Source organism: Anser cygnoides, chromosome 20 (genome assembly GCF_040182565.1).
Source record: "Anser cygnoides isolate HZ-2024a breed goose chromosome 20, Taihu_goose_T2T_genome, whole genome shotgun sequence".
Taxonomy (NCBI): Eukaryota; Metazoa; Chordata; class Aves; order Anseriformes; family Anatidae; genus Anser; species Anser cygnoides.
In genome coordinates, this window is record NC_089892.1 from 10419793 (window position 1) to 10447166 (window position 27374).

The 27374-nt window shown below is 51.5% G+C and overlaps 2 protein-coding genes and 1 long non-coding RNA gene across 13 annotated transcripts in view; 1 reads left to right on the forward strand and 2 right to left on the reverse strand.

Moving 5' to 3' along the window:
• Positions 1-352, reverse strand: part of NSMF (NMDA receptor synaptonuclear signaling and neuronal migration factor) — a 47980-nt gene extending 47628 nt beyond the window's left edge. For 6 of the 7 annotated variants that reach the window (XM_066980532.1, XM_048056353.2, XM_048056330.2 and 3 more), the window contains exon 1: positions 111-352. In XM_066980532.1, coding sequence (XP_066836633.1) covers positions 111-205 — 95 coding nt within the window. In that variant the 5' untranslated portion in view covers positions 206-352. The remainder of the gene's footprint in view (positions 1-110) is intronic. The other variant, XM_066980535.1, reaches the window with a different exon arrangement.
• Positions 353-414: 62 nt separating this feature from the next.
• LOC125181567 (uncharacterized) lies at positions 415-21927 on the forward strand. 2 transcript variants are annotated; one of them, XR_007160456.2, is made up of 5 exons: positions 415-551; positions 910-1144; positions 4886-4996; positions 14986-15416; positions 21536-21927. It is a non-coding gene; the product is annotated as an uncharacterized lncRNA (long non-coding RNA). The 2 variants fall into 2 exon arrangements; XR_007160454.2 differs by lacking the exon at positions 21536-21927 and having other exon boundaries at positions 417-551; positions 14986-16358.
• Positions 20024-27374, reverse strand: part of PNPLA7 (patatin like phospholipase domain containing 7) — a 129398-nt gene continuing 122047 nt past the window's right edge. For all 4 annotated transcript variants that reach the window (XM_048056282.2, XM_066980521.1, XM_048056286.2 and 1 more), the window contains 2 exons: positions 21922-22025; positions 20024-20857 (listed from right to left, as the gene is read on the reverse strand). In XM_048056282.2, coding sequence (XP_047912239.2) covers positions 20777-20857; positions 21922-22025 — 185 coding nt within the window. In that variant the 3' untranslated portion in view covers positions 20024-20776. The remainder of the gene's footprint in view (positions 20858-21921; positions 22026-27374) is intronic.

Below are 27374 nucleotides of genomic sequence, written 5' to 3' on the forward strand. Positions count from 1 at the left end.
CCGGCAGCCGCAGCGGGGCCGCAGGGGCCCCCCGAGGGCTCCGGGGGAAGGACGGGGCCCGGGGGTCGGCGCGCCGAGCCCGGGGTCGTCGCCGCCCCGCCGCCACCCACCTCACTTTAGCCGCCACCGACGACATGGCCTCGTTCCTCAGCGTCTTCCTTTTGGACACGGCTGTGCCCATATTCGCGCGGGGGGCAGCGCTCATCGCACGACCCCGCGGCTGCCCATGCCGCGGCGGGGCCGGCTGCCGGGCGGCGCTCCCTCAGCGCCCCGCCATGGCGCGGCGGCGGCGCCCCCCGACCCTCCCCGCCCCGCCGCGCTGCCCCCGGCGAGTGCGGAGCTCCGCCGCGGCCGCTGCCTCCTCATTGACTGCGGCAGGAGGGAGGGCCCGGGCGCTGCCCGCCGCCCAGGAAGCGCCGCTATATTTGGCCGCCGGCTCCCTCCTCCGCCCCCGCCTCCTCCCGGCGGCTGGCAGCGGACGCCTCGGGCTGGGCAGCCCTCCGGGAAGGGGCCCTGAGCCGAGCCCCCGCCGGCTTCTGCTCGGACCTGAGGTGAATTTGCAGCCCCCGAGGGCGGCCGGGGCCGGGGGGCGCTTCCCCGCGCTCCCGGCAGGGAACGGCTCCGTCACCTGCAGCCGGCTCGACCTCGGGCCGCCGCCCTGCTCTGAGGGGAGCGGAGCCGTCCCGGCCGCAGGTGGACGCTGGGCCAAAGCAGGAGGTTTTATGGGGGGTTTGGTTTCCACAGAGCGCCCTCGCACCCCGAGCCGGGGCCGTGAGGGGACCCCGAGTTGGGCCCCCCACGGGCTGAGCAGATGGGGACCGCGGGTCAGGCCTGGCCACGGGAGTCCTGCCGTGAGGCTGCACCTCGGAAGGGTCGATGCAAACAGGCGTTCTCCTCTGTTAATTTCAGCCTCGCGGGGAACGTTTGCCACCGGCCCAGAACAGCGCCCGCGGGGGCACAAGAGGTGACCAGAGGCAGCAGAGCCACGAGGGGCCTCGGCGGAGTCCTCCTCGTCCCCACTGCCACCCGCCACAGCAAACGCCTTCCTCGGGGTCACCGGCTGCTAGAGAACAAACCCAGGGCGAGGAGCTTCCCTTCTGACCTGCTGCTCCCCCAGCAAAGCCCCGACACATTGTCAATTCATGTATGTATGCCTTGAGCCCAAGGAGGGTCTGGAAAAGTGCTTTTCCTGCAGAGAGTAGATAAAAATCTGCTTTCAGGGCACCTGAGTCAGTGGGGACGGTTCATTTTTAATTATTATTCACAGTATATGCAGAAAAAGCACTTGGGCTGTCCCACTGACTCTGCAAGCCTTCCTTGTATGGAAGAGACTGAAAGTTTGGGAAAAAAAAAAAAAAAACAACTACAGCCCTCTCTCTCTCCATAGACTCCAAAGTAAAATCTGCAAGAAAGCAGACTTAATTTGTTCAAGTCTTCATGCAACTATTTGGTTCTATTAACCTACCACTTGAAAAACAAAGCAATTCATACAGAGAGCAGAAAACCCAGCTCCTCTGGCGTGTACAGACACAAGGACCTGTACAGACGATATGTGAATAACAAATCTGCAGAAATGTATCTTTGCTTAGATACCAGCGGTGAGCAGAAAAAGTTCCCTGGGTGCAGAATGAAGACATCACCATGCTTTTTAGCTTAGACCAGCTGACTGAAGGAGAGGTACTAAGTGACATCAGCCTCCCCGTCAGTGCCACCAAAAGCGCTGGGCGCCGTGTCCTGTTCGCTCAGTAGAGCTGCCCTTGCAGACAAGGGTCAGGCTCCTCCTGGGGGGTTTGCAACCCGAGCAGGATGAACGGGGCACAGCTGTTACCCAGCATTGAACTGAATGATGAGACAGCTTTAAACATTGCAGTCTCAATCCAATGTGCTAATACTGGAGAACAGGTTTTAGGGCAGGTACGCCTCAGTCCTTTGTGTCGGAAGTAAGTGTGGTAGAGCTGCTCATCTAATTTGATGACCAGCCTTGCTTCACACCACTGAAAACAGAGACACAGATCTAGAGGTGCACACGCTGTCACAGCAAGGGAGAAAAGAGAAATACATGGGAATGCTTTATAAATAAACTCAGCCTAAGCCTTTGAACTGTGCTTTCCGCCCCTTTTCTTTTTCAGAAATATAGGAAAAATGTTCTTTATTTCATAATATTTTTATATGTTTAAATATTTTGCCAGCTTTTGCAACGGCTTTTTTTTTTTTAAATGCAAACAAACAATAAATCATCAGATTTTCTACCCTACCCCTGACATAATCCCCATCAAATCTACCTGGAAATACCCCAAAGTTGCTATTGGTGACATTGTTCAGGTACAAAACAGAACCCAGCATCAATATATTGAATTTCTTCCCGCAGAAGAGGACTCCCATTAAATTTCTGCTCCTAACAATCTCAAGCCCCAGTCCCCTTCTTTCTTGTATAGTCATGCCACCAAAGTGTTTCTACAACAGAAAGTAAGACAGAATACACCTGTTTTTTAGGGAGCACCTTATAAAAACAAAACTGTAGAGAATGTGAGCCATACAATCAGTTGCAGTGAGGGAAGCAGCGTTCAGTAGTGTCAATTCCCCAAATTAAAAAGCAGGGATGTCTCCACCTTCACCCCATTTTCAGACCACTGTCTCCCACATCTGTGCCTCCTGGAGCTCTTTGAAATTCTCCTTCTTCCATCTCTCTGAAGGTCCAGTCCAACACAGGGCTCACTTCAAAGGCACATTGGTGGCTCAGGGCTTGGGCAGATGGATTTTAGAGATCGCCAATGATGGAGATGCCACCACCACTCCTGTCCCTGTCTCAGAAATATACCATTTTCACAGGGAAGGATTTTTTTTCCATGTCTCTAATTGTAATTTCCCTTGTTGCAATTCACGCCCCCTGCCTCTCAGCCTGTGCACCCCTGAGAAGGGCCCAGCCCCATCACTCCGTAGCCCACCCAAGCACTGGCCCATCTCTGCGGTTTCTCTCTTGCTCTCTGCTCCCTTCCTCACCCACATTTGAGTTTTCCTCCCTGCCTTTGAGTTTCTCCCAGTATTTGGGGGTCTGCGTACCCCAGTGTGACAAAGATGAGGATGCAGCCAGTGTGCCAAACGCCTTCGGCTCATTAAGGCTGGCGAAATGCCTTTGCTTCGTGCTAGGAAAAAAGTCAGGCGAGCCAGGCAGACGGCTCCCCATCGCTTCTCCATGGCAACAGGCCTTCCAGACGCACACACGTAGGCAAGCAGGCCGAGGAGGCAGGGAGCATCACGGTCCCTCTGCCCAGACCCCAGACATCTACTTGTGGGGCTCCCTGCTGAGCTCACTTCACCCTAAGGGAGCACACCCCAAAACAGCTTCAAAAATAATTGTAGCTGGTCAGAGAAATGCTCGCCTCTTTGTACCAGCGAAGGTGAAATACCCCAAGCCCAAGACAGACAAAATTCATCCTGGCCACTGATGATTTTTATCTATATAAACGCGTCACACTTCAAAAATCTGGTGTTACAGAATCCTTTCAAACAAAACAACAACAAAACCACACACTTGTCTAGTAGGAAACCCCGATGTCCTGGACCTTGTTAGGTCTAAGCCTTTGATCAAGCTGAGATGAGGTGGTCTGAGATGGTCTGATGACTCTCAGACTTGGAAGGATACAATCTTTTCATGTTTAGAAAAGTCATTTTTGTCTGAACAAACAAAAGAATGTGTACCCTGTCAAGTTAAATTCAAAAAGAGAATTAAGGTGAGCAAAAAATAATAATTAAAAAAAAAAAAGTTATAAGAACAAGCTGCAAAAGGCAAAGGCAAATAACAATAACTATTCTTCAAACTCACGAAGCACGAGAAGCTTGCTGGGGAGTCAGAAGTTGGCCATGGTGCAACAGGAGCACTCGAAGGAGATAAGGTCAGAACAAAAGAACAAAGTGAATGTTTTGCAGCTGTAGCCAGTGAGGACAAGCTCAGAGAAACTTCTGTACCTGCAATCTTTATAAGGACGTGGCGCAGGATTTAGCTCACATTCAAGTTGTCGGCAGAAGTTGAGGAGTAAATAGCCAAACCAAAGAGTGCAAAATTCACAAGGCTGAAGTGGCATTCACCTAAGTGCTCAGGATGAGGAACTCGGGGATGAAACTGTTAATTACTTAACTGTAACATGTAATCACTGTGCATAACAGCCTCCATGTCTGAGAGCTCTCAGGTGACAAATGGGAAGGGTTTGGGGTTATTACAGACCATGAAGTCTGAGGTTGCGCTTGGACAAACTGATAGAAACTATAGTAAAGAATATGATTAGTGTGTACTTGGATGCATCTGAAATTGGAGGGGGGGAAAAAAGAAAAAAAAAGGTGGTTTTTCTTGAATACAGGAATGCCTCATAAAGCTATTACAGTTCCTTAAAGGAGTCAATGATCATGAGATATAGTCTGCCTAGATTCCCAAAAGGTCTGTCACAGGAGTTTCTTACAGAAACACAGCTATCATGGGATTAACAGAAAGGGCTTAAAATGGATAAATAACTGGTTAAAGGATTTCTCAGAAAATAGCTATCAATAGTCAGGCTCCTGAACAGAGGGAGCTCTTGAATGGAGCCCCACAAGACCTGTGTTGGGGTCTGCACTCTTCGGCGTATTTGTAAATAATCTTGAAAAGGAGTTGAAAAAAAAGGAATGACAAAACTTGCTGATGATGCTACGATATTCAGGGTCATAAATACATGAGATACTGAAGAATATACAAAGACCTCATGATAGTGAAAAACTAGGTAATAAAATGGCTCAGGACATCCAGTCCAGATAATTACAAAGATATGCACACAGGAGAAAAACAATCCGAACTTCAGAGCACTGCACTGGGCTCTGAAGCCTTATCGTGAGAAACGGCCTCTTTTTCTCCCAGGTTCAGCTGAATACCGTCCCCACCCAAGCTGCACTTGTGCATCACAGTCTGTTTGCTGCTTTGGATGCAGTACAAACCCAGGAGGCTGACGGGAAGCGACTCAGCAGTATGGTAAGCATAAAAACAGGACAAAGCGTGATATTTAACGCTGTTCTCATGTGAGATGACTGTAATTTCTTTGGTCCTAAGTGAGACCATGAACATTGGTGGTCCCTGCAGATAACACAGTTATTTAGTTAACAGAAAGGGCACAATAACATGGCAGCAGTGTCGTGGAGGCGTGGGACCCCCACCCCCAGGGACATTTCCCAGGGTTGCACAATGGCACAGTGCAAGCCTGAGGTGGAGGCGCCTCCCAAGCAGGGGAAGTGCTGAGATCAGAGAAGTGCAGAGAGGACTGGCTCAGGCAGGGACATTTTTAGCCCCCTGTTTTTGCTTTTTTGCGCAAAACTGTCCCAAGCATGGTGTTAATGGAGGGGCAAAGCGCTGTCCTGAAAAGAGACAAACTGTCCATAAACACAGTGTCCCAGTTCAGCTCTTCTGACAAGTCACAACAGTCCTGAGAGACAGCAATAAATCCATGGTGGTGGGGGAGCCGGAGGAGCTGTCCGTGTTTATCTGTGTAGCAGTGCATGAAAAGAGTTTGAGGACAATGCTTATTGTGTCCAACTGCAATGAGAAGCTCAAAGTCTCCCAGGTACCAGGAGGTCACTGAAATATCACCTAGCTAACTTCCCACTTGGCTAATTTAGTCACTTCAAGATGTTCCTTTTGAATTCATTGATTAGAAACCTCACTCTAATGAGGCACTATAAGAAAATAACTTTCCCAAAACTGGCATAGTTAAAATTAGGCAATACATCACAGAAGCAGTATCAATAGCTAGCAAGTTGGAGTTACCCAAGAATGGGTTTGCCTTGTGCAGATTCACTTGGACAGAGCTGTTCCTAAACGGCAAAGCACTTGGCGTTAGAAAATAAGAGCTTGTTCAAATACAGTCCCAAAGATAGCTCTGATCTTTGGATGAGCAGCTCCTCTGAACCAGCTCAGATACAGAACACTCAGACCCATCTTAAGGCCAACTTACTCCTGGCTATTTATAGTAAAAGACCTACCCAGTAATTATCAGGGCTGGATACAACCTCTCAGCCTTTCTTTCTGTTATGTGACATGTACCAGCCCTGATGCGCTAATGAGTGCAGTGTTGGCAGGAGGGGAAGTCAGACCCTCTTAGACCTTGATCACTCACCCTGATTACATGTTACAGAGAGGAAACCCTCTCCTCCACCCTCCTAAGTCACTGCACTTGCCCAAACCTTCTCATTTTGATAGCATTAGGAAGAAGCCAAATATTATTTTACATTATCTCCCTGCTCCTGCATGAGGCAGCAAGGTCTGTAGCAAGGCCAAGACAGGAGCCCCCCTACTCCTAAGTGGAGATTTGGAAGGGAGAATACATGCTTATCTTGGTGTGGAGGATGTGGACAAGCAGAACCTTCCTATCCCAAATTTGGAAAAAGCAACACTGAAAAAGGCCTTAGAGCTTTGCTTCCATAGTTTTTGCCATAGCTGGAGGTGGGGATTTGAGGGCTGGTGCACCGTTTTGGGGTGGGTGCAGCAACCCACTAGCAGCATGTGGAGCCAGCGCTCAGGGCAATGCTCAGCACCAGCATCATCTTCTCACACGAGGGATTTCCTGAGCATGGACAACCAGGCTGCATCTCATTTGAACCTCAGCTGCAGAGCCGCTTCGTCAGCCCCTGCCGGTCCTCCAGCCCGGATCGGAGTGACTCAGAGCAGGAGTTCTTCCAAGCCTGGCCTCCCACTGGGGTCTCCCATGTTAGCACTGAATTGACCTGCGTCTGTCTAGACAAACACAACCTGAACAGATTTTGCTGTGGCTGCCATTCTGAGTGAGAGGAAGATGACGAGGCTGTGGGATTTAGTTTGCCTTCTTATTCGAGAGCAGTGCAGGAGCCTTACCAGCTTTCTCTGAGCAGACATTAGAGGTGGGGAGGATGGCTTCAGCTTGGCAGTGCCATGGAACAGCTCCTCTGGCCAGGTGATGTCTTCCCAGGCTCCCACTGCACTGCAGCACCAGCGCTGGCACACCCTGGCCCTAGCGGGAGGCATCACACTACTTAAAGAAAATTATGTTGCCCGCCTTTTCATTATCTTGCCCAGCAAACGTTCCCATGAAATATAGGCCTAATTATCTATCCACATTCAGATTACTCTAAGATGCAATTTCCTTCTACTCTGTGGAGTTTGCTTTCCTTCTGTGGATCTCATGATTGAAATACACTCAATTAGCTATTACTCTGCTGGCTGAAATCTTGAGCTGCCTCCATCCAGGTCTCACTGGCATTACAACAGCCAGGTGACAAAAGCTCACATGCGAACCACACAGAAATCTCGTCACTCAGCCATACCTCTTATTTACTCCATTTTTATTGCAATAGACTGAGACGCCCAGTCTGGACTAAGGGCTTGCAATGTGAAGCACTGAACAAACCTGCCTTAAAACATGGCCCAGGAATGCTAAAATAATGTTATAAATACAAGCCATGCCTGGCGCCAGGTAGGCTGGAGTCGGGCAGACTCAGTCCCATGTGTAGCCTTGTTGATATACGTGCAGACCCATTCATAAAATAATAGTAATAATAATAGTAATAATAATGTTAATAATAATGCACTTCAGGCATTTAAGAGAGGACAAAACTACATCCAATCCCATCACATAAACCCTTCCGTCTTTTCTCAGTTCCCTCTGTCCTTTCCCAAACTCCATCTTGAACATAGTCAGAGTGCTTCCCATTGCTCCGTCCTACCCCCTGCCTCCCTGGCCGTACCTTCCCACTTTCCATTCGTGCCAGCAGAAAACCCTTGTTCCTCTCTGCCAAGTTAGTTTTCTGGCTGTTTACTGAGCCCAAGAGCACGAGGACACGAGGGGCGAGCTGGGCTGGCAGCGGTGCTCAGAGGCAGCCTGACCTCGCAGCAGCTCCCAGGCCTGTGCGGGGGTCAGGCTGGGAGCACGCAGTAGGTCCCCGCACTGCCTAACCCGTCAGGAGCCCAAAGGAACATGAGAGCCCCATCGTGCCCCACTGCATCATTGTCTGTGAGTTTCTACAGTTAATGCTAATGCTACCACCAGAGGAATTCATGCCAGCATTGGCATTGAACAGTTTCGGGCAACCATGCAATCAATACAGGTAAGAGGAGCTGCCAAGGACCCAGAACAAAGGCTACAGTGGCAGCACAGGAGATTGTTACAGTCTGCATTAGTCGCTTGGTTGGGATCGTTTCAAAGGTGTGCTCCTACAGCTCTGCAAGGGAAGTCACTGCCCAGGAGACAAACAATTTGGATGAGACCCCTTACTTCTGAACCAGGAGAGCTGCCAGCAAGACAGTGGGCATTTCAAGAGCAGCATAATAATAATTTCATCTTCTTTTCTTACAGTAATACAGCAGGTAGGGATAAATAAAAGAAACCCAACAGAAGAGCATCAGCTATAGCATGAGAGAAGATCCGAGCAGGATGGTAACATCATTTCATTCCTGTTGGTTAAGTTAGTGCCTTCACATTGACATAAACCACTCCTTCAGAATAAACTGCGATAAATAAAGCCAATCAACATAACAAAGGAAACAACAAGGGGGATGTTTCATGCAGGGAAAATATTCCTTAACCTCTCCCCTATGCAGCCCCTCAAGTGTGGAAGCAAAGGCCCTCTGGAGGACTTTGGTCTTGCTGCCTCCTTGAGACATGACTCTCACCTACACCAGAGCAGCTTTGCTTAGACAAGTTGTGACACTTGTCCTGGATGGGAAACCCCCTCCCAAGGTGATGTGTTCCCTTGTTGTGCCACCTGTCCTGGTGAAAGGAAGCCAATTTTGCACCTACCAGAGACAGGCCTTGCTCCCAGGGGCCTCCAGCACCGGCAGGGGCCATTCAGCAGCCGTGGAGGTGCAGGACTTGGCCCAAATGAAGGAGGTTCCTCAAGGTCGGGATTCCCGAAACAGCTCCAGGAACAGACCAGATGGTAATTGATTGCTCAATGATTCAGTGATTACTCAGTTTTTGCTCCATCCACATCTCAATACTTCACTGTTTGGCAAAATAACAGTCTGACTTTGTCCTGACTTTGGTGCAGCACAGCAGAAGAAACACTGAAGTCTGAGGTGGCTGCGTTATGTTTAAGATGGAAGAAGAAATGTTGCTGTTAAAGGAGAGTTTGTGTGCATGTGTCTCTGTAAACATCTAAATACAGAAGCTCTGCTCCAATCCCACCCTGCGCCGCGTACAACCCTCGCTATATCTAAAGGTGCTGCATACAGACATGAAACCATTTCCAGCTGTTTTGCACATTTGCAATTGCTGTTGGCAAAAGGATTCAGGCAGAGCTGGAAATGCAGCATCCATATTGTGCACAGCCCAGGGCACGGCAGAGCCCACCTTGCTCCGACACGGGCACTTCTGCCTGTCACGAGGCCGTGCAAGGGAGCAGCAGAGAACGTGGGGCCTGATCCTGCACAGAGCGAGGCCAAAGAGCACAGAGAGAAGCATGCAGAAACGTACGGGGAAGATGACTCAGAAAGCTCAGCTGGAGGATGATAAGGGATGCATTTAGCCTTTCCCTCCGGGTGGGCGGAAGGGAACTACTTGCGACGGTTATGGCAGAAGGAGTGAGAAACTGAAAGGGAGGTGAGGAAAAGAGGAGAGCTGGGCTTTGCTGTGTTGTGCCATGGTGTGTGTTTTTGTTTGCAGTGCTTTCCATAGCTCTCTACTGGCCTAAAGTGTGTACCTGCATCTTTACTGACAACAAGAAGTGGCTCTGGGCAGCACGGGGAGATTCACCCAGCAGCTGCGCACACATTCAGGGCTGTCGGCAGCTCCTGACCACGGCAAGGATGTACCAAGATAGGAGCCATCTGCTTCAGCTGGGGCATCACACGAAGATGCAGGCAGCAAAGAGCCAGTAGGTTAGATCCTGTTAGCAAGGATAACAAATTCCACATTTGCAAATAAAATAGCCCAGGGCATGGGAAAGGAATGGATGCAGTGTGTGCGCGCAGTAGGAGGGGGTTACGTGTTCTGCTCTCTCTGCCCGTGCCCCACTTCCAAGCTGCCTTGCAGGGAGGGAGAAGAGCAGCCCCAGTGGTTCACAGTGAAACCAGAGAGGGGCTGAGAGATTGGCCAGGGGCTTGTCATGGGCAGCAGCTGAATCTGTCACCGTTCTGCAGGAAAGGAGCTGGATGCTACTGCAAAATTTCAGCTGAACTGGAGCCGACAGCGGTGTGCCCGTGCAGAAGAGGTGAATGTGGCAGTATGAGAACTGGCACAGAAATGTGCCATCGTGTGCAGCCTGCGCAGGGCTGGTGTGGCATCAGGTGGAGGATCTGGCCTAGTTCTGGCAGTGGAGTGGACGTGGGCCAGTTGGAGACGGCGCAGAGGGAGCACAAGGAGGGATGAGATGGTGCAGAAGCACAGCCTATGAGCAAAGGCTGAAAGAGGGAACGACTCACCCCAGAGAAGTAAAGACTTGGGGAGAGCCACAGCAACATGCTCCAGCTAGATAAAAGGCAGGACAGGATAAGAAACAACGGGATTAAACTGCCACAGGGAAATTCAGGTTAGACAAAAAGAAAAAGCGCTTAACACTATGGATGGTGAAGCAGCGGACCAGGCTGCCAGGGTGGGCAGAGACATCCCAGCATGGACAGGGCAGCTCAGGCACCGTGTCGGGTGCGATGGAGGGAGCAGAGCCTCTCCTGGGCTCCAGGCAGGCTGGATGTCTCAGCACGGCTGCTCCGTCCTGCTTTGCTGACTCCAGGGTGCTCCGGAGTCACGTAACTCTGCCATGGACTGGTACGGCTTGTCGGTACCCATGAAACCAGCAGCTTCGCAAACTTCACGATGACGGTGAAAGTTATGAGGGAAATTGAAGGGGAAAAACCAACAGCTTCTGAGTGGAAAATCAGCAGTTTCAGAAGAACTTACAATAGGGCAAAAAAGCTGGTACTGCACAGTTGAGAAAATGTAACTTTGGCTGAAAGCCAATCCTCAAAGTTGGTAACCTGAAAGCAGCCACTGGAGGCAAAATGACAATATATATGAAAAGGAAGAAAGTAATAGATACTGATCAATATATAGTGGTCACCAGAGTGAGTTATGAAGCAGAGATATTGGTAGAGGAAGGTAGACAGAGCAGAACCCATGGCTGGCAAAGCCATGAGCAGTAACAAGTTGTTCTCTGTAGAAACAAGAGAAGCGTTAATGAGGTTGCAGGTCTGTTTCATAGACCTAGAGAAGCATAAGAAGATTTTGGCCAGGAACAGCCTCTGGGTGTCTCCAGTCTGATTTCCTGCTCAGGGCAGGTGTTGGCATGACACCGCCTCGCTCAGGGCTCACCCAGTCGAACTTTGAAAGCCCCCGAGCATGGAGGAGCCGTGGCATTTCTAGATGAAGAGGTGCATTGCCAGTGACAAGGCACACACTGCCTCTCTGCTGCCTTTAGTAAGGATGGGAACGTGAGGCACGAAGATGATGAACTACTCTCTGGTCTACCAACACCGGAGAGCATCGCAGATGGCACCCGTGGGGTTTCTGAATCAGCAGACCCACACTGTTTGCACCTGAGGGCAGTGTGCTGAGCTGAGCTCCCTCCATTCACTCGCTTCTGAAAAGCCCAAAGCCTGGGGACGCGCCGAGTTTGGCAGGAACCAACGTGGTGCTCGGCGGGTGAGACGGGCGCCCTGGTTAACAATCGGTTGGTCCAGCGTGACGTTCAGATTGAAAAATGGAGAGGACATGCAGGATCCAATTAATATCGAACTCACGGATTAAAAATACACTCCGTGTGGTCTAATGGAAAATGTCTTGTCAAATGAGCCTCGTCTCATCCTTTGAGAAAATTGTGAGTTTGTAGATAAAGGTTACCATGTAGCCATTATTTGCTTAGCTTTTGGCAATGTGTTTGACTTAATATCATATGACATCCTAATTACAAATTTAGCTCTATACAATCTTGATAAAACCCTCATTAAATGGATGGAGAGCTGCAAACCCATCTCCAAACAAGGAGTCATCAGTGAACAGAGACGATGTAGAGGGATTCTGCAGGATTTGGTCCCAGCCTGACACTAATCAATGTTTTCATCATTGATTGAGAAATGAGCACAAAACACAGCTGATGAATTATACAGCTGCTGGAAGCAGAAGGACTGGCAGTGAATAATTACAACAGCGAAGTTGTATAGAGCAACTGGGATCTTCTCTGTGCACGAACCCATTTTCACTTGGCAGTATTAAAATAGGCCAGCTTTCAAACAGCAACGAGGGAGACGTTTCATCCAAAAAAGCTATGATGCAAAAAAATCTAGACATCATTAGGGGAGGGAATTGCTTTTGCAGTACGCCAGCAACACAGCTCTGGCCCCAGGTACAGAAACCAGAGGTGGAGGATGAGAAAAGCAGGACTGTGCTGCCCGTGCTTTTCTGCAGCACGAGAGGTGGCCAGAGAGGGGACAGCTGAAGTCCCAAAGGGAACAACCGAAGTCCCCAAGAGGGGACAGACAAAACCCTTGAGCTGCAGGCAGCAGCCAAGTGGGCTCACTGCAAGCCCTGGGGCTGGGCTTGAGCCCGCCGCCTTCCAGCAGCTCTTCCTTGCGCAGTGCAGGACCCAGCCGGGCTCGTCCCAGCAGCACGCCGCAGGCCACTTGTCCCCGTCCACTTGGTGCCCTCCCTAAGCGTGACACTACAACAAAGGCACTCTCCTAAGGGAACAAAATTTGGCTGGCTGAGATTTTGTGTCAGGCTTGGGTTACGTTGTTGTTCCTCCTGCTCCTCCGCATTATTTTCTAATAACTAATGGTTTACACATTTATAACAGAGGGAAGCTGAGGCTGCTTTCTGGGGCAGATGGGGCGCTGGGGATGAGACACCCAGGGCTCACAGGAGGGTCTCTCCAAACAGCCAGGCTGCGAGTTGCCTGGCAAAGATGCCACCAGCAGAGACGCATTTTTGGGGGACAGATTCTGGACCTGCAGCCCCAGAGGGACTTCTCCATTACCTGCTCCTAAATCAGCCCCTGCTACAGCAGCCCAAGGGCCCCGGTGACCCTCCTGGATGGGGCCGGGATCGCGGCCAAGGTCTGACCCAGCGGGGCCACAGCCCTTCACAGCTGCTGGGGAAACGCTCGGCTCTGCCTGTATTTTTAGCTCTGCCTGCCACATCGCTCGAGTTCACGGCATGACCTAGTTTGGCAACGCAGAGCACTCACACGGCACCCACCCCGCTGGGTCCCGGCTCGGCCGCGTGTTGGGGAGAACATGGGTGGCCCCGAGAAGGGCTCCCCCGGGGCACCGCAGCCCCCGCACGGTGCTCTCCCTCCCTGCGCATCAGCACACGCAGCCCAGGGCCAGATTTTGGGGAGGAGGGAGAGGGTCCCACAGGAGCCTGGGCTGCCTGCAGCAGGGATGCGTGCAGGGTCCCCAGGTGGGAGCTGCTCTGGGGGGATTTGGCAGGCTTCTTGCTGGGGCTCCGTGTTCCCACCTTTACCCCTGCCTTCTGTGCAACATCAGCAGCTCCCAGAGCAGCACGGCCACAGCCCGGGCTCAGGGCCCCAAGAGGAGTTGCCTTCAACCCCCAGCTCAGCTTCACAGCTGGCCAAACCCTGCAGCCAGCCCATCTGGTTCCCCGCAGCGCCCCGTCCAGCCTGACTCTGGCACTGGGGAGCGGAGCCGTTCCAGGCCCTGCCCGTGCCCACGCTCCGGCCTTCTCCAGAGCCCCGGCAGGCACTGCGCTGAGAGCTCGGTGGCAGGCTCAGCTCCCCAAATCCACATGATCCCAGCGCTCGAGGGCACTGACAGCCATGCCAGCCAGGTGATGTTTTAAGTCATCCTTTACCTGCCAGCTCAAAGAACCCCACTCACCGTTCCTGTTTTGCTGCGAGGGAGAGGAGCTGAGGCGCTCTCCTGCTACCCGTTTTGCGCTGGGGAACGGCTGCAGAGCTGACACCAGCTCCATTTAATTTTGGCAGCTCTCAGACACCTAGAAAAGCTTTCTGACCCATGGAGCGTACTGAAAGGTGCACTGCTCCTGGGAAAAAGAGCCCCAAAAAGGGGCACGCTTCCCTAACACTCCTGCAAGGCTCAGCTCTCCCCTCTGCTTTTGGGAACCAAAATCTTCACCACCCAGCACGTCCCGCAGCAGGAGCCTCAACCAGCAGCTGCAGCTGCCCGGGCTGGGTGGCCCCGCGCCAGCGCCCTCAGCCACAGCCCGGGCACCGACCCGCGAGGCTGCGCCGCCGCGGTGGCTCTCACGCCTCATTACCCCCAAATCCCACAGGCGCACCACTTCACCAGAGCTGCTCTAAAAGCTTTTCCGATCTTTGCTTTGTTAAAAGCTTTCTATTTACAGCAAGGAAATAAGCAGAAGGGAGGGGTTTTACAGCCACCAGGAGACTTGGTGCCATGGCTAAGCCATGGGGCAGTGGTGTGGGGGATGCCTGAGTATCCCCCAGCTCCGCAGCATGACGAGCAGTCACCATCCAGCCTCCTCCAGCTAATTCAGTGCTTAATTTGGGCCAGCCCAATCACACCAGAGGAACAGACCCACACCAGGTGGGTCACTAGATGCCAGCTGCGTGGAGGTGGGTGCACACGTGCCCAAGATAGAGTAAAAGTTTATTTAGAGTGCAAATATAGCCATGGGCACAGTCAGCACCCCGCTCGCGCCAGCTGATACAAAAAGCACCCCGCTCTGCCTGCCCAGGCACAGCAGGATGCAGGGCACCCCGGCACTGACACCAGGGGCAAGCAGAGCTTTTGGGGCCACCCACGATCACCCCCAGCAGTCCCTGTGGTGGCTTTGTGCTCATACACAGGGCACGGGCACTGCTCGGAGCGCGCCCCGTGCAGCATGAGGACACGCAGGCAGGTCAGGGCTGCTCGAACCACGCGCCAGCCTTATTTGACACGCTCCTCTGGGGCCATGCATCACAGCTAGTGTGTTTTCTTCGAGGAAAAAAAATGTGTCATTTATGGTACATTTATAATTAATGCCCACTTTGTGTGCTTTTTGATCCCAAATTATACAGCGCTCAAGTGCTCTAATGCAGAGCTGTGCTCATCCCTGAAAGGACAGTGTCAACCGCTGGTGCTGCTACGCCTGCCCTCCCTGACAGACGCCACAGCTAAAGACGAGATTTCCAGAGCCACGTACTTCCAGGAGCATCGTTAGTGCTTGCAGCTCACGGGTGCTGACTCCTGCTCAGCGCTGTGCAGGGGAGCAAGGCTCAGCACGGGCGCTTCTGTATCGAGGCCACATCGGACAAAGCCATCACTCCCCGCTGGTAACCCTGTCTGCGTCGTGACAGAGAGTGTATTCCTGTCCTTCACCCCCCAATGGCGTGAGATTTAATTAAGAGCTGTCCCTGCTGGCTCCGGCCGTTGTGGAGGACGGTGACGGTGGCTCTGCCAATTACCTGTGAAAACGCCGCGCTTGCTCTCAGAAACGCTCAGGCCTCAGGTGCGTTCTCGGCACTTGAAACACTGCCCGGGGCTGCTCCTGCAGGGTGTAAAGTGTCTCCAGGAACAATCCTGATACAAAATTAAATAGATTTATAGTATATAGTTACTTCTAAAACCAGGATACACACTAATAACACTTTTGGTTTTCACATATATATATATATATATAATATATAATATATATATAATATATATATATAATATATTTATATATAATAGCAACAGGCAAATAATTTTATTGCAATTGCTAGTCCCACATTTTCCCCTAAATATCTCGACTCAAGTCAGGAAAGGGGGTGCGACAGCGCCCCTTGCCCCAGGCTGAGGTGGGCAGGCTGTGCCAGCATTTCCCTGCTCTCAGGGAGCACCCCAGGTGCAGGAGGAAATGGTTCCTTGCATTGAGCTTCTGCAGCCAGCGCCTGCAGGCAGCTGTGCCCCATCCTCACTTCCCAAAGTGGCTCCCAGGCATGGGAAGGGGACATGGGCACAGCTGCCCTGAGGGCTCACAGCACTACTTATAACAAAGCACAAATAAAAGCCAAAACAGGGTCAGACTCTCCGTGACCCAAGGAGAGGCTGGGGACAAGGAGCACAGGGACAAACCCCACCAGACCCAGCAGGAGAGGAAGCAGCCATGGGTCAGGAAGGGACCGCTAATGGAAGTCTGTGCCCTGGTGCCATCAGAAGCCACATCATAATGTCACTTTTACTGAACATCTTAAAAACCCCAATGCCTCGTGCTCAGTCTCCTCCAGGAAGCTGCAGTCCCGTTGTGAGACCTCGCGCACGGCACCGTGCTTCGGCCGGGTTCAGCACAGCGGGTACGGGTCCAGCCTCGTGGAGTGCCTGCAGGAGAGGAAAATATTTGCTGTATTTCTCGTTTGCTGATTTTATTACTGGCTCTTACTCACAGCAACAGTAAATTAAACCCTGAGGCACAGCAGAGCCCCCGCATCCTGACAGCTTAAACACAGCACTCGGGCGGCATGCAAGGAAAATCACACATTGGAGGAGGTCAGGGGAGCACGAATAAATAAGATTAGATTAATTTTGGAATAACACGCAGAGAAAATGACGTCTGCCAGGGAAGGAGCATCGCAGGGCGCTGCTGCAGCCCCCATCCGCCCCCAGTCCACAGAGCAAAGCACGACCAGCTCGTTCCAGGCTTACAGCTCGCACCCAGGGAGCCGCAGCAGGAGCCACCACAAACAGCCACACACGAGCCAGCGCGGCACAGCACGAGATCAGCGCTCTGCTCCTGCCTGGGCGATGCCTCCCAGCAAATTTGAAAAGGTGCTTCCAGCTGCCACCGGGCAACAGCGGCTCGCTCCTCTTCCCTAAACCCTGCTGGAGCTTTCTCCGATAGTCAAACAGCGAAACAGAGCAACTGGACGAGCTCTGTGCTTGCAGCAAGCCGTGCAGTCGGTCAGCCCCAAGGGCACCACTGCCCAGCTGAAGGGCGCCCCGCTGCAGCGTCCCCTCACCCGGCACAGGGGTGGCTGCGCCCCTGGCCCTTCCCCTGCAGGGACCGTGCCCGCAGTCAGAGCCCTGCAAACGCATGTCCCCAGAACACCTTCCCTCCTCCATGGCTTCCTGTCTTCAGTGTGCGCCTGGTTCACAAGTGACCGAGCCGGGACACATCTGTCCCCTTAGCGCAGCAGCCGGGGCACCGGCAGAGCCCCGCGGCAGCACTGGCTGCAGCCGTGACCTGTCCTCACCTGTTTGTCACCCTGGCAGCCTGCAAGGGCTCAGCCTGGGCCACCAAGCAGGCTTGGTGCTCGACCCGCTGCTCGTCCGTCACTGGGAGGTGTTTCTGGATGTTCACTCAAGGGCCTAAACCCCAGCAATCACAACCACCGGCGTCCAAGCCAAAGGCTTTCAGGGGAACCTCTCGCGCCACCCCTGGAGTTCACCCAGCAGCTGCAGCTCGCAGCCCCAACTCCTCAGGACCTTGCTCTGATCCTGCCCCTCCCCGCTTGGTGCTGGGCTGAGGGAACAAGCTCTGTGTTCTCAGCACCCAAGGTGAAACCTTGGTGAAACCTTGGGTTCTTCTAAGCCACCCCTCTCCTGCTGCATTTCCAGCAAAACAGCAGTGGGACTGTAGGCACAGAGCCTGGGGTATTAGGGGCTGATCAGCGCTAACTCCTTAGGACAAGGCTGGGGGTTGGAGGGGGCAGGGGCTGGTTAAGACAGCCAGATGAACCCTTGTGGAAACACACATGCAAGTACAGGAGCATTAGGAGGCCCCTGGGTGTGACCCTCTTCTGCAGCGAAAAAAGATTTGTGGGAAAAAAGAAGGGGATGGGACAAAGAGACACGAAGCTGAAACACTGCCAGAACCCTGCACTGCCCAACCGGGGAGCTGGGCAGACCACAGCCAGCAGGAAAGCAAGCCGAAAAAAAAAAAAAAATCTGCTTTTAAAATTGTACAATAATTGCTTTACATTCTTCTGCACAGAAGGAAAGATTGTTTTAGTGTCCAGGACTCAGCTACAGAAAATGCAGCAAGGAAAGAAAGCTGTGATAAATTATTTAGAACAGACTTTCAGTCTCGCATCAAAGGTTTTTTTTCTGTCTTCGTACATCTGAACTAAGTGCCATCTCCCCATGGAACAGGTCACAAAGCGAATCCAGTGGCTCTAATTAGCATACCCAGGAAGCCTGGTGCTTTTCTGTTTTCCACGACTCCTTCAGCCCATGCAAACGCGAGCCCATCGGCTCACACCAAGGCTCCAGGAGCAGGACCGGCTGCCAGGAAGTTTGGAGTTAGAATTCAGAACTTGGAAATTAATTGCGTGTTCGAACAAAGGGAAACAGCTCTCCTGGTACAGCACAGGGCAATGCAAGAAGCGATGCGCTCAGGCTGGCAGAGCAGTCACCTGTCTGGAAAACAGCATCCCGCCCCAGATCGGTCCTCTTGCCCCAGCTGCCAGGCAAGCAGAACCAATCGCTGCTATGGGGAGCACAACGCGGGTGTCCGACAAAGTGCACCCATCCCATGTCAGGGGGTGGGAAGGCCCCACGCAGAGACCTAACCTCTGCTGAAGGCACTTTGGTTTTTAAAGGAGTCCTTTGAAGGCTGCAGACCAGGATGGGCTCAGTTAGGGGCAACCAGAGGACCTCGGTCACCTCGAGGGTTAGTCTGTACTCCAGCCCTGGTCACTCTTCCCCAGGGAGAGGTTCCTCTGCTGTAACCACCCATAGATACCGATGTTGGAGGGACTCTCGCATCTGTTTTGCATCCCCTCATCAGAAAAACAGAACTCAGGTGTGCTGCTACTGCTGCTGAGCAAGACGTGCTCCTCTTCCACTGCTCCGAGCAGCTCTGCAGTTATAAAGCACACGCCATCTTCTAAAAGAGCTCCAAGTGCTCTCACGGGCACTCACTCCCATTCTTCCCAAGGCTTGCCACAAGCCTTCCCTGTGATACATCCCACTAATCTCAACCAAAATTAAGTATCTCCAGCTCAACAGGCAACCTGGCTGCCGGCAGCGTTACCTCTACTTCAAAAGCCATTTTAGAGTTTTATTTGAAATAATTAATTTCTTTCAATAGCAGGAAAGAAGCTCTGTCAACTGCAACATTTTCTGTAAAATTGCATTAACCAAAATGTGCATGAAAGGCCCGGACGATCGTTGCAGGGAAGGTCTCTCTCACTTCCACTTCTGAGAGGTTCTGGAGGTGGAGCCAGGCTCGCTTTGGGTGGCTTCAAGAGAGGGGACACGTCCCTCTGCCCAAAATGCTGACCTGGGGATCCGACACTCGAAAATACCAGTTTGTGTTAGAGGAACAGCTTCCCTGGGCAAACACTGCACGCTCACGGCTGTGATGGAGGAGAACAGGAGGCAGAATGGGTGCACAGAGAACAGGTCACACTCACAGCACTCACAACCACGGCTGTCCTCGGTGGTGCCACCAAACTTTTCTGGCCCCAGGCTTGCGCTGTCCAGCTCTGGTCATGCCTGGAGGCATCACCAGCTGCTGATGCACATCAGAGGGCCGGGACAGCTCAGCACAGGAGGCAGCTTTCAGGACTGTCTTTAGTGCTCTGGTTGGATGACAAATCCCCTCGAGGCAACAGCACCTACAGCTAGCACTGAGCCGAAGAGTTCACATAAAGCAAGAATTAGCTTAATTTATCCAGCCAAGTGGAGCTATCAGCAACGACAGATGTGGGACAAGAAGAGCAAGCACCAGGGGACATCTGAACACGGCCCAACTCACACCGATTGCTGCAGGCCTCAGGGGGAGGGTGTGGGGAGAGCACTGGAGATTTCTTCCCAGTACTTAATATAGCGAGTGATTCCCACTGGAGTTAGAAATTTAAGAAAAACAACACACATTTCTTTGCAAGTCAGACATGAGCAGAGGCAAGTTGGGTTCTTTAGGCTGTTGCTACATTCCCCAGGACTTCTGCATTCACTCACAAGTTGAGAGAACATCCCACACCGAGCACAGGATGGGGAAGTCTCAGTGTTGGTGGTTACAGTTCCTTCAAGTTCAAGCAGGTTTCTGTGCTCAAAACCAGTTGTAAATAAACAGCATAAATTTACCAGCATTGGGTCCCACAAAGAAACTTGGCAACCACCACGCAGACATTTCAATCCAGTAGAATACCTTTATTTTTTCAGGGCAAATACAGCCAAGTAGTGGCTCCAGAGTTCACTGGCAAATGTCAGCACTATGATTTGTCAGTAAATGCTCTGCTGATGGTTTGAGGATACAGGCTAGATAGCTAGCGTTCTTGTCAATTGATTTCTTGGCTTCAGATTTCAAGTTAAATACATTCAGACTGGCTCCTGTCAGAGCACTGCTCACAAGTACCTGATCAAAAGTCACTGAGGAGTTGATTACACAGTTACCTGATTCATATGAAAAGAAAGCAATGATGCTGCGATCCACAAAATCCCTTCCTCTCTCTAGTGCTGCTGCACGGAGCCTTCTCAGCAACAGACTTCAGTACATTGCTGGATGACGTCCAGTTATTCTTTGGGCCTTCACAGTAAAAACAGTAACTGGAACATACCGCAGCAAAAATCAAGGCAGCGTTTGACTGCACGTTCCCACCACGTTTCTACTTTGTCAGTCTCAGAGTGATTAACAAACAGCCGCTCATTCTGGCACCCGTACAAAGGAGCACGGCACAAGGCGGCCACCCTTCACGGGGGTCCAAGTGGCACAGGGACTTGGGCATGATGCGGATATTTGTGCTTAGTGCTGGCAGCTGAATGCCTCATACCCTGCCTGGAGAAGGATGAAAGCTTACTTAATGTCAACTAGAAGTTGCTTTCTTTTTTTAAATACATATAAATAAAAGTGGCAGTATGGACGGGATGTAGCTGTCAGTCTTCTGAGCGCTAGCCCAGCTCTCCCGTGCTTCTTGCCTGGCACTCCAGGTCTGGGAGATTCTTGCGCTTTCTTATCTGCATATCTTCATCCTGAAGGAGAAAAAAAAAAAAAAAAGCACAAACTCATTCTTCAGTGTCCTCCCTGAGCTGGATAAGACCTGTCCTCTTGCCTCATCTCTTCTTTTGTCCATCAGGCATTACCCATTAGAGATCAGCCCAGCAAACAAAAATCTGTACACCATCGCTCCAGCTCCCCACTCAAAACACCAAAGCCACCTCACATCTTCACGCTGGCAGCTGCCCAGGCTAGGAGCCTTCCCAAACTACTCACATGTTTCCCCTGAAAAAACAGTTCATCTCCAACAGGACAGGCAGCTTCAGCTTTTAAACCTGCTGGCTACTCTAGCTGGAGTAAGAAGTGCAGGAGTACGACCCTTCAGGCTGTAGGCAACATCAACTGCCTGGCCTCACAGTGCAGATTTTCCTCAGGGTGGACCTGAGCTCCCACACAATCAAATAACTTTGGTTGTAAGGGACTTTTGGGAAATATAATACAATTTCCTGCTCTACTCAGGGCTAACGAATGCCAGATCAGGTCATTCAGAGCCTTTTCTATTTGGTTTTTGGGTATCGACAAGGCTGAAGTTTCCACCATCTCTGCACACCCCACTGCAACACCCAGGTGTGCTTTTTGTGACACCTTTCCTTGCATGCAGTCAGGATTTCCCTTACTGCAACCTGCACCTGCCACCTCTTGTCTTTTTGCAGTGCATCTCTGACACCATCTTCTCTATAAGCACCCAGTTCCAGACAGCTGAAGACAGCAGGCAGGTCCTCTCTCGGCCTCTTCTCCTCCAAGCTGAAGGAAGCAGCTCCCTCAGCCTCCTCGTGCCCAATGCACCCCAGCCCTGACCCACCCTGAGACCAAACCCACGAAGCCCTGGGCTCTTCACACGACGTGGCCACGTTTGCCCCACACGGCACCGCTGCAGACTGCCCACCTGAACAGCACGTGTCCTTTAGTGCCTGAACTGCACAGAAAAACTTCTGCACAGTCTTCCTCGGCACACCCCTGTACGTGCTCCTCTGAGCAATCCTTCCTGACACCTCGACCTCGTACCCACTGCACAGCCTATTGCCGGGGCAGCGCATACCGAGTCAGAGTCTTCTTCAACCTGGCTGCTTATGAAATTCACATAATCATCCTTCTGGCTGTCCAGAACTTCTTCCTCATACTCAGTCTGGTAGTCTGATTCATCTGAAGACAGGAGAGAGAAAAAACACTGGTTAATAGGCATTCGGAGAGGCAGAGCAAGCTGGAAGAGGAATGACACCTGTGTGTGCTGAGCACCGCCGCAGGGCAGGGTGACGGCTGGCCAGCCCTGAGCAGCTCGGTGAGCTGGGACTGCCCAAGCATCCATCACATCTCCAGCCAGATCACAGAACAAGCTTCAAGCCATGGCCTGCATGCGAGCTGTGTCCTGCAGCCCTCCGCGATCTAAAGAGCCTGCAGCAAAAGCAGCGAGAGCCAAACTGCCCACGTGAGCCTGGTGGGCGCTGTCGGGGGGAGATGCTCCCGCTCCCTGGGGAATGCTGCTCACAGAGTCACTGCCTCTTGCTGGTCAGCCCAGCCCAGACCTGTGAAATACCTTCAGAAGACATGCCTAGGAGCTACACACCCTAACTCCTGGACGCGGCTGTGGCAGACCCGCTGGAAACACGGACTTGCAGACATACGACAAGCTCTTCTGGTGCCAAACGCTCGCCACCGCAGAGTGATAATTGTGTGTCTCACAATGTCTGGTCCACAGGGAACGGTGACATTTACATTCCCCTCCTCCCCACAGGGAACAATCGCCTGCTTTCTCTGGCAATCTCGCGGATTACCATAATCAAGGGAAGCTCAAAAACCTGACCTGTGCCTTCATCTAACTCTGAGCAGCATTGCTTCTACTTCAGTCCTGATCAGCAGCTTCTGTGCTCAAGTTAAAAAACAAAAGCCATCACCTTTCTTCCAAACACCACCTCGGCAATGGCATCACCACTCCTAAAAGCAAGGGGTGCTGCGAGGGGGGGCCGAACCGCCTGCAGTGACATCAAGCAGTTTCTAGCAGACTGAACGTGTGGGGTCCTCTTCATCCTTTCCCCAGCCTGGCTGCCGTGGTTTGAAGAGCTGCACACAGCCAGTAGGATAAGGTCAGGTTAAAGGAGAAACCCAGCAACAGGCGTTTTTCCATGATGCATCACAGAGATGCACGGAGATCTCAGACGTGAGGTGACAGGTGGCAGCAGATTCGATCATTCAGTCACAATTTTACCAAGTACACGATAATCACTTTTCTGGTCTCTCAGAGGCCAGACATCGTCACGCCAAGAACTGCTAGTGCCAGCTATAAATTAAATGCAACCGTACCTCCTGCAGAGACCTCTGGCAAAGCCAGGTGCTCGGCGATGCTACCAGCGCCCCTGCCACCTATGTCCCTCACTCCGGCTGGCTGAATCTTCAGATTTCTGTCTTCACCTCTCCTTGCCTTCCTGTCAGCCTCACTAGGATATCAGTTTTAAGACAAATTCCTGTTCACTTGGAATAAACTTTTGAACTTTGTCACTTTCAACGTCCTCATTGACTTTTGCTGCCTGCTTTCCCCCTCCCAACACGTTCACCTCCCTGGATTCTGCTGCAGTTGCCTGAGCAGCGTCCGTGCAGCAGCAAAGCTCTCACCCCTTGCCCCCGCTGTCGGGCAGGACACCGCCGTGCCGACAGGCAGGGCAGCCAGCAGCAGGACACGACACCGAGCGCCCAGGCCTGAGCACCAAAGCCCCGACACATCAGCGCAAAGTCACCGCGTCTTCCAGAGCCTGGAGATCACTCCAGGGCTGTACAGCAGACACCGAGAGCCACTCACTGACAGGATCGACTCTCCCACATCAATTCAACACTCGACAGCAACGAATGGCACCGGGGCAGCTGCCCATCACGAGTCCCAATGGACCTCTCAGTGCACCAGGAGCCGCTGCTGAGCCCCCTCCCAAACAAGCGTGAAGCCAGTGTGCGCACACAGCAAAGCGAAGCAAGCTGCACAGGGCCACCTGTCATTTGCACAGGTTCTGGCAACTTCAGAATGCAATTAAATGCATTAAAAATGGCAGATTTTTTTTGCATTTAGACTGTTTTCTGACATTTTCATGAGTTAATTCACATCCACTTTCAGTTGCTGAAGAAATACCTGTTTTTCGGCTCGGTAGTGAAAAAAGTGGTTTCTGTTTAAACTGGCTTCTTGATTAAGTATTTCTTTTGGGAACAGTCAATAGCATCTGCTCCATGCTGAAGACAACAGCACAGTCTGTTCCACAGCATTTTCTTCAAACACGATAACTACACCCAACTGCTAGAACATTAGGATTCAAGACATTTGGTCAATTTTTTTCCTTTGGTTCAGAGAATCATCATTAGTTTATACTAAAAGCATCGCTGACAATCTTTGATAAAAACACACTGGAGAAACCAGACGCTCACCTGAACAGCAAGAGATAGCACAAACAACAGTTTGCAGTTTACAGCTCCAATAAAACTGACTGCAATTAAACCCAAATCCCTTGATTTTACAAGCACTGTTCAGCATCTAACCGGTCTTTACACAGATACTAAGACCAGGAGAGGGTTGTCCCTTCTCATGTCCCTCTCACAGTAACTCCAGGTACTCGAGGACAGCGGGTGGTGGTCTCACCTGCGCTCCCTGAGCATCATCTTCCTTTGTCCCCCTTGAGACTGGGGCTCAAGGGGCAACAGCTCCAGCCCCAAGCAGCCTTGCCCATTTACTGCCAAGCCCCCCAGGAGCATCAGGCAGGACGGAGGCCTGATTGCCCCTTTCAGCACGCCGTCACCCAAACACTTCAGCCCATAGAGGAGCTAACCTAACCAAACACAAAGAGAGACGCATGGGCAAGGCTGTCACAACAGCCAACACCTGTTGACATTCCTTATATTTAAAGCACTCAGTAGCATGCTAGCTGCTGCCACCACCAAAAGGTGACAATCCTGACCTTAAAGAGCCAGCGAAGAGATGACACCATGGAGAGGTACCCCAAGCCACTGGTAGACGGCGTGCTTACGGTTGGAAGGTCACACAACCACTTCTCATGCCAATGAATTGCTCTGTGATTATGTAGCTTTGGGCATTTCTTATTAGCCTGATTTCTGCAGGCAACGCACCACGTTTGAAGAAAATCAGTGCTGAATGTCTGGAGGGTTTCTGTTTCACTAACACACATGGGCTTTGATGTAACTCAAGGAATCTGGTAGCTCATCGCAATCTGATGTGCATGAGTGCTTTTCGATAGGACTTTTTAAGCAGTAAATACACAGAGGGTAACCTAGAGCCCAATAACTGTCTCCCCTGAGAGGTTTTAGGATGTCTCCTGCTTCATCTGTATTGCAAAACCAGGTGTTTCAAACCAAGATTAACATTCCTTTTTCCCCAAGTACTTTTTCCAAGTGACTGTTGTTAAACTGCTCTGTTACACCACTTGGTATCTTTTGGCCATCAAATGCAGTGAGTGTGCTACCCTACCTCACACCAAGGAACAGGGCCACGAGGGCGGCCTGAAGCATTATGGCCTCAGGTTGTGCCAGGGGAGGTTTACGTTGGATATTAGAAAGAAGTTCTTCACTGAAAGGGTTGTGCAGCATCGGAACAGGCTGCCCAGGGAAGTGGTTGTGTCACCATAACTGGAAGTCTTCAAAAGACGTGTAGATGTGGTGCTTGGGGACACGGCTTGGTGGCAGACATGGTGGTGCTAGGTTAAGGGTTGGACTTGATCTTCAAGGTCTTTTCCAACCTAAGTGATTTTGTGATTACTGCTTCAGAAAATGGCAAGTGAAACCTGCTGTGGAAATCGCCCCGAGTGTGCGTGACTTCAGTCCTCAGCAAACCCTCCTGGCTGGGGACACGACCAGAGCTGCGGCTGAGCCTCCCTCGGAGGACGGCATCCGCGCTGTGCTGGCCGAGGCCGCAGCTGTGCAAAACGCAATTACAGCTGAACAAAGACAAAAATCCCAGTCGAGTAAGTGATTTGCAGAAGTGTTGTGATGCAGAACTGAAACACAGCCACAAGTACTGCAGCATCTCAACCGTGAAAACAAGCTTCTGTTCTCCTACATATGTTTCCCCACATGCTCACTCAGAGGGCACAGGTACCCTGGGTCCAGCACAGAGCATTAAGTGACTTCCTTCTCCTCACCTCTTCCTGATGGACAGTCCCCCCGTCCCTCTCCCCCCACCTTTTAAACTATTTTAATCATTTTCCTCAGTTTGTTCAAGAGTGAAAGAACGTCTGTTACATTCTGGTTGACTACAAAGCCCAGGAGAAGGGGGGAAATGTCAGTACAAAGGGTGAAAGGCCCTGGACTGGCACAGGCTGGCAGAGCCTCCAGATCTAAAGCCATCTCTTCTTTAGGAGAAAAGGCAGGGAAGTTTTTTCTTCATTTCATTTTTAGAACAAAATTATCGACAGAATTTCTTCATCCAGCCTGAGACCTGCAGTACACAATCAGGACAGGCAGAGCCCTTCTACAGTCCCTGAGGTCTGAGATCTCACTCAGGGAGGGATTTCCATGGAGAAAAAAAAAAAAGTTTCACCTTTTTTGACACTGCCAGTTCATATACATGCTACAAAGAAGCACCCCATGTTATAACTTGCACAGGACAAATGCAGTCAGACCATCTTCACCAGCAGACAAATCCCAAGGCTCACCAGCACGCGTGAGGAGCCACCCGACAGCCACTGGGCCGCTGCCAGGGCAGCAGTCGCCCTCCTGCCGAGCTCCGGTCACCTCTTCAGCAAGAGGCACGGGGACAATGCCACGTTCAGGGAACGCCTTTATGGCCACTGTCCATCAAAACCAGGCACAGATCCTGCAGGTACCACATGAAGTCACACCCAGCATGAATACCAGACTCCTCCGAGACCCGCTGTCCGTATGCACAGCTCTCTCCTGCCATTCTTCCCCCTCCTCCGGAGCCTACAACAAACATTTCAGTGTCTCCTGGGACCACGGGGCACCTGTCCCTTGCATCCCAAATACCCCATGCATATGCCCCTCCTTAGGCCAAAATTTGCCATATCCACTTCTTGAAAGTTACTTATTCGTGTTTAATGGCCTCACCTAGCAAAAAGAAAATCTTCCTAACAGGGTGAGTAATCAGAAGCTATAACGGAGGAAGACCTGTCACACCACACGGGTTGAGTCTCAGCAGGACTCGGCGCCGATGCCTTAAATAACCATGCTACATGAATTCTTCAATCTTATTCACAATGGCTGTTTCAGACATTTGATTAATATTTTCTTCATAAGGCATATGATTGCAATTAGCATTTCAAATTACCACAGGGACATCTCTACAAACAGTCACAGATGGAAGGACTGCTAACTTTAGATTTCCCTCTGCAAGAACAAGAATCGGGAGGAGGGGGAGAGACTGTTTATAAAAAGCTCCGGCACTGGTAAAATGCTTGGAGATTTCAGGCCTCCAAAGCTCTGTTTGATCCTGTTAAGTGAATCTTCGGTTGTGATATTTACAGGGAGCTGCTCCGTAGGACATGTCTG